Genomic DNA, 7,107 nt, shown 5'->3' on the forward strand with positions numbered 1-7,107 from the left:
GGCTTTTGTCGGTCTGGCTTACCTACTTTTTAAAAAGTTGAGTTGCGTCTGTCTTTGGCAAATCGTGTGTGAGTGTGCGTGTAAGGATGAAATATAGAAGCTGCCACGTGTGTTGTGTGGCCAAGGGGACAGGCATGTATACCGATGACTCAAGAGTGAACAGTGGAGAGTGAGGGGGTGGGTGGTCTATGCACTGAGTGAGAGGAGCCAGTTTCAAGTTCGCACATCAGCCCTCCCGAGGCTGTGCGTGGTGCTCCGGGTACCTTCCTTCGGTGGGGCTGTTTCCCGGGAATTGCTGATGTGCTCGGCCTGTTCTATGTGGGCATTTAAGGAAAGCAGGCTGGCTGGAGCAACAGACTTCCTTCACGTTCATACTGGGGATGACCGACTCCAAGTGACTTGGAAGAAGGACTGAGTGCATTCGTGCGATGACACTTTTCTTCCCAAAACTGTGGTGGTCCATCGTGATGAGGCAGATACTCTCCCTGAAGAAAGATTCTGTAAAAATCCTTCACTTTGCTCTAGAAATTTGCAAAATATTGTCCTCTGCAGTTTGAAGGCAATACTGCTTATCTCTCTTTGTATCGTGTTGTAAGCTTGTAATTAAGATGATGAGTTTTGATGTTTATTATAGGATTTTGGAGAATATAAAACAGGAAAGATATCTTTCAGGCTCATCAATCAAAGACTGGATTTCTTCTGTGGTGCAGAGATTGTAACTTTTAAAAATTTCGTTTTCTGTGTAGTATTGTATCACCAATATTTTCACGTTAGGACATTGTCCCAAAGTCTCGAACCTTTCACCCCTCCGTCAGCGAGCGTGGCAGGGCTCATTTCTCCATATTGTCAACAGTACTGAGGATTATCCTTAAGATCCAAACCCAAAGAAAACATAATATTAAAACCTGGCTCACGTGTTAAAAAACAAAAATAATTATTTTGCCATTTTTGTCCCACCCCTGTAATTTAGCAGAGTAGTATTTTTGGCCTGGCCTGGCCAAGAAGATCAATACAAGGAGAGCTCCGTAGCTTTGGCCATTTGAACATAATCGAGAATTCCACAAACACCAGAAAATACTTGCATGCATATGCAAGCCTACCTTGCAGCAAATTCAAACTCACTGCAATTTAAAGGTCATGTTAAGGACCTAGTGACTTGGAGTAAAGATATGAGTGGTGAGATGGAGCCGTGGGGCATGTTCATGGAGTGATTTCCTGAACTTCCATCCCACCCCATGAGTCATGCTCATTATACTTATAAAAATATTTTTTGACTCAGCCTCTCATAATTGTACATGATACTGTAAGAATAAGAGGCTCCTTTGCTTTTTTTTTTCTTCAGCTTTATTGAAGTATAATTGACAAAATTGAGGTTCTTTTGCTTTTTAAGCTTAGTGTCAAGGTGCAGTAATATGATTTTAAAAGTGTTCAAGAAGGATGGGTTTAGGGGTGCCTGGGTGGCTCAGTCAGTTAAGCGTCTGCCTTTGGCTCAGGTCATGATCTCAGGGTCCTAGGACCCAGCCCCAAGTAGAGCCCCCTGCTTAGCAGGGAGTCTGCTTCTCCCTCTCCTTCTGTCCCTCCTCCCTACTTGTGCTTTCTCTCTCTTTCTCTCTCTCTCAACGAGATATCTAAAATCTTTAAAAAAAAAAGGGGGGGGGATGGATCTAAAAGTATGAAAAGTTGGGTTGGCCGGAGGGTGAACCCCATAGGAAGGCATTGAACCTTATCTAGGGTAGACCATAAAAACTCAGGTGGACCGATGCAAGAAGACAGAATAAGAGTAGGGTTCACATTTGGTAAACAAAACAAAACAAGTTGGATGTTGAATGTTGAAGGAAAAAATACAATCACAAAGTCCTAACTGGGGAGGGTAGCTGTGTGAACTAGTTAACTCATCTGGGCTTCCATGTCCACATCTCTTTCTCTTTCTTCCTTCCTTCCTTCCTTCCTTCCTTCCTTCCTTCCTTCCTTCCTTCCTTCCTTTCTTTCTTTCTTTCTTTCTTTCTTTCTTTCTTCCTTTCCTTCTTTCTTTCTTTTTAAAAAGATTTTATTTATTTATTTGGCAGACAGAGATCACAAGTAGGCAGAGAGGCAGGCAGAGAGAGAGGAGGAAGCAGCCTCCCCCCTGAGCAGAGAGTCCAATGTGGGGCTCGACCCGAGGACACTGAGATCATGACCTGAGCCAAAGGCAGAGGCTTTAGCCCATTGAGCCACCCAGGCACCCCGATCCACATTTCTATTGACCAAAAGTAACACCTGTATTGCCTGCCTTCTAGGTTTGACCTGAGAATCATATACTCTTTGTATAAATATGAAATTTTTAACTCTTTATTTATTTACTTGAGAGAGAGCACATGCAGGGGGTGCAACAGAGGGAGAGGGAGAAGCGGGATCCCCGCTGAGCAGGGAGCCTGACACAGGGCTCCATCCCAGGACCCCACCATCATAACCTGAGCTGAAGGCAGCTGCTTAACCAACTGAGCCACCCACATGCCCCTAAATATGTATTTTTTTTTAAGATTTTATTTATTTATTTGACACAGAGAGAGATCACAAGTAGGCAGAGAGGCAGGCAGAGAGAGAGAGAGAGAGAAGGAAGAAGGCTCCCTGCTGAGCAGAGAGCCCGATGCGGGGCTTGATCCCAGGACCCTGGGATCATGACCTGAGCCAAAGGCAGAGGCTTAACCCACTGAGCCACCCAGGTGCCCCCCTAAATATGTATTTTTAAGTTGCTGTTGTGGTAACTGGATAATCAGAGTACTAAACAGACATGTGAATGATCAGGAGTGTTCATATGTAGATCAAGGAAGGAATGGAAATAGGAAAACAGGAAACCCCATTGTGAACCTACTGGGTGCACTAGGCTTGGTACTTTCAGACACAGAATCTCATTTAATTGTCACACCTCAGAGGTGGATGTTCTGCTCTCCTCATGTTTAGAAGGAGAGTGGTGAAGTCTGTAACTTCTCCAAGGTCACACAGCTAGTAGAGTAAGCCCAAGCCAGGCGAGGTAACATGAACTAGATTCCAATGGAAGCCTTGAGGGTAAGTACTCAGCGATTGCAGACAGTGTTTTTAACATGGCTGGGCAGGTTCCAGGCTCAAGACAAGGACAGTCACTTTTCCCATGACTTCTTTCCTCATACCAGGTAAATGGAAGAGGAAAACCAGACAGGAGTGGTCTACTTCCACTTCCACCCTTTCTCAACGGACCCAGCAGTGGCTCGCCTCATATTTGTGGCCCTCTTGCTGTTGTTCTTAGGAAGTCTTGTTGGAAACATCACCATTGGGCTCACCATCTGGAGAGATCACTCCCTCCATACCCCAATGTATTTCTTCCTTTTTGTTCTGGCCATGCTGGAAATTGGCTACTCTACCAACATTGCTCCCCTGACTCTCGCTAGCGTCCTTTCCATGGGGCAGATGCTTATCTCCCTCCCGGCCTGTGGGACCCAGATGTTCTTCTTCGTCCTTCTTGGAGGGTCTGACTGTGTCTTGCTTGCTGTCATGGCCTACGACAGGTACGTGGCCATCTGTCACCCACTGCATTACAAACTCATCGTGAGTTGGCAGCTCTGTGGGCAGATGACTTTAGGTTCTCTGGGGCTGGGATTCCTGTTGTCACTGCCTTTGACCATTCTGAACTGCCGCCTTCCATTCTGTGGCCGCAATGAGATCTACCACTTCTTCTGTGACATGCCTGCAGTCATGCGCCTGGCCTGTGCAGACACCCATGTATATGAGGCTGTTGTCTATGCCATCGGTGTGGCCGCCGTGGCTGTCCCCTTCCTCCTTATCTGCCTCTCCTACAGCTGCATCGTGGCCACCCTCCTGAGGATGAATTCAGCTAAGGGAAAGCATCGGGCTTTCTCCACCTGTTCCTCCCACCTCATCGTGGTTCTCCTGCAGTATGGGAGCTGCACTCTTGTCTACCTTCGCCCCAGGTCCAGCTACTCTCCAGAAGAGGGCCGGGCAGTGTCTGTTGTCTACACCTTTTTTTCACCGTTGCTAAACCCCTTGATCTACAGCATAAGGAATCAAGAGGTGACTGACGCAGTAAGAAGACTTTCGGCAAGAATGTGCTGGTTCAGGAAACCAGAAATATTCCTTGCTAGAAAAAATATTGCCCAAACCAGGAGGAGCAGCATGATCTGAAGGACAAGAAGCTCCGAAGCAAAAAGGAAGGAGCAGAGAGATAAACGTGTCCATGACTATCTTAGTCTGTGAAATGCTTATCACTGCAAATTCCTCTGCTTTTTCATGGATTCCAGTGAGGAAGCCCTGGATTGGCCCTGCCTGCCCAGCCAGCCTCCTCTCTCACCAAACAGCTTAGAATAAGGACTGCACAGGAGTGTCAGTGAGGAAAAGGATGGATGAATGGACACATAGAGACATGAGAGCAGTTCATATAATGGATGCTGTCCTGTTACCTGTTTTAAGAGCCTGCATCCCCGACAGTATGCAGAGCCAATGCGTTCACGTATCCAATCGTCTTTTGACCTTTCTCTTTAGCTGCTCTAGTGCCACTGTCTAATGCCGCTGTCTAGTCCCACTTTAAAGTCCCACAAACTTTATTGTTTGTCTGGCCACCCCTTCAACAGTGATCTTTCTCTTTTCACTAAATCACACTTCTTTTTATATAACCAAGTTTCTTTTCTTTTCTTTTGTAAAGATTTTATTTATTTCTTTGACAGAGGGAGAGACAGTGAGAGAGAGGAGGGAGTAGGGGGAGTAGGAGAGGGCGAGGGACCCTGGGATCATGACCTGAGCTGAAGGCAGACGCCTAACGAAGGCAGGCACCCCTATAACTAAGTTTCATATGTTTTGGCATTGCCTTTATAATAAGTCTATAAGGCCCCTTGGAATAGATGAAATGGCTTAGTCTTTCTTTGTATTTTCTGGTAAGTGCTGTATACTTAGCCTTAAGGTCCAACTATAAACTTGAGTCCTACCATTTCCTTTACGTAAAAGAGAGGATGGTGATATCTACAGGCTTCCTACCTCAAGGGGGTTGGAGGGACAGAGAAGTGAGAATATGGATGTGTGAAAATATAATAGGAAAGTACAGAAGAAGCCACGATCGTTATGTATGTATGTATGTCCTCTGTCCCTTGCCCTTGAATGGCTTTTACTAAGTTGTTCAAGTCCTGCCTTCCTGCTGATCCCATCAGCCCTTCGCAAAGCAGTTGAGTCAGTGGTTCCTCATCACAGCAGGTGGGTCCTGTGACTGTCACAGGCGAGCCCCAAGCCATAGTGGGCAATGAGCAGGGCATTGGTGGCAGGGACCAGATGGAGGATTGAGAGTAGGGAAAAGTATTTCCAAGACATCTTCCTTGATAAGAGCAAAAGAAAAGAATCCCATTCTCTCTAGAAGTTTCAAGTGCACTTGGTGATAAAAACCAGCCTCTTGCATATCTGATTGTTTTGCATGTGAGAAAGAAGGGGATATGGAATCCTGATGGTAAGAATTCCTGAGGCATCTGAATATTTTCAGCTGTGCTTGTGTGGAGATTCAACAGATATTTTATTGATAGCAATGGTGTTTGTTAGAATTAATACATTACTTCTCTACTTTTTATTTATTCTGTTTCCAATATGCTTCCACAAAAGATGTGAAGCAGCTTAAAAATACCTTGGATACAAATGTTAAAAACACATAAGCAAGAAGATTGGGGTAAAGGAAAAATTTAGGTGGGATTATAGAGAATATAGTAGTAAAATTCTATGTAGAAATGCAAACCATGTGTTCTCTGCAGTTTCTACAGTGGTGACCTACAGGTATTTGAGATTTCTAGTAGCCAAGGAAAAGAATAAAATACAATTCAGTTGGAAAATTCAGAGTTCATATGATAATTTATAGCAGAAATATGGAGAAATATAACACTTTTTTTTGTTAAATCTCAGAGGTAAAAGAATCTTCTCCCAAAATCTTCCAAAGGAGAATATTCCATATTTAGTAACCTACCTGCAATTATAATAATAACCCTAAGTATCATTTATTGAGCACTGAATAATGTGCCAGACATTGTTTAGGTGCTTGGTACATGTTAACTCACTTGATTCGTACAATATCTTGTAAGATATGTACCATTATTATCCATATTTTACACATAAAGAACTGAGGCTCAGAGAGGTTAAGTATTTGTCCCAAGATTACACAGCTAGTAAGTGCTGTCACAGTCTTAACTCCAGAGACTTGACCTTAACCACTGTAACATACAGTAAATATGAAATGAATTTTCTAGGGTTAATTCTCCATGTAAACTGATAGTGTGATGTGTTCAAGTCACTTAAAGTAGTTCTGGAAGGGATGATTATGGTCAAAAAGGATGCATCTTTCAAATTTTCTAACTTGATTTTGGGGAATAGACCCAAACTATTAGAGCCTGATTGGCCAGCACGTCTTTCCACAAACACTGTTTTACTCAACCAGGATCTGGTTAGGAATTGGAGAAGAGGAATTTCTGGGTTATTATTATTATCCAAGAGTTGGAATGCATATATTCTGCATTAATAATGCGCCAAGAAGTTTTTTGCTTAGTACAGAAGATTTGGACATGATTTGGTTTTCTTTTCTTTCATTACACATCCATCAGCATGCTCTAATTTCATAATGGTGTTCCGATGGAATTAGATTTGAACAGCACAAAATACTGTCATCATATTCTAATTTGATTTTATTTACTCATCGGTCTGAGCCTACTGGAAAGACTCCTAGTGGCATTAGCTATGCAAGGGAAGTGGCCTAGTATGCTCTGAATGTTTGTGTTGCTTCAAAAATGTATATATTGAATCTAATCTCTGATGTGATGGTATTTGGTACTGTTTGGAGGTAATTAGGTCATGAGAGTGGAGCCCTCATGAACAGTATTAGCGCTCTTATACCAGAAATCCCACAAAAGCTCCCTAGCCCTCTCCACCATGTGAGGATATAAGGAGAGTGTGGAAGTGGGTCCTTACCCCACCATGTGGCACTCTGATGTCAGACTTCCCACCTCCAGGATTGTTAGAAATAAGTTTCTGTTGTTTAGAAGCAACCCACTGTGTTCTAACAGCCAGAACTAACTATGCCACGGTCCTACTGCCTAACTAGTCTATAGAAGGTAG

The 7,107-nt window shown here is 43.6% G+C and overlaps 1 protein-coding gene across 1 annotated transcript; it reads left to right on the forward strand.

The window, feature by feature from the left end:
• Positions 1 to 3,153: 3,153 nt before the first annotated feature.
• Positions 3,154 to 4,155, forward strand: LOC116599975 (olfactory receptor 10V1-like). Its single transcript, XM_032359908.1, has one exon. It carries the CDS (start codon positions 3,154 to 3,156, stop codon positions 4,153 to 4,155), a length of 1,002 nt encoding a protein of 333 aa, XP_032215799.1.
• Positions 4,156 to 7,107: the final 2,952 nt, after the last annotated feature.

This window comes from Mustela erminea, chromosome 9 (genome assembly GCF_009829155.1).
Source record: "Mustela erminea isolate mMusErm1 chromosome 9, mMusErm1.Pri, whole genome shotgun sequence".
Taxonomy (NCBI): domain Eukaryota; kingdom Metazoa; phylum Chordata; class Mammalia; order Carnivora; family Mustelidae; genus Mustela; species Mustela erminea.

What these genes read in the sequence shown, in the direction of transcription:
- LOC116599975 (XM_032359908.1), top strand. Translation starts at nt 3,154, where the DNA reads ATGGAAGAGGAAAACCAGACAGGAGTGGTCTACTTCCACTTCCACCCT.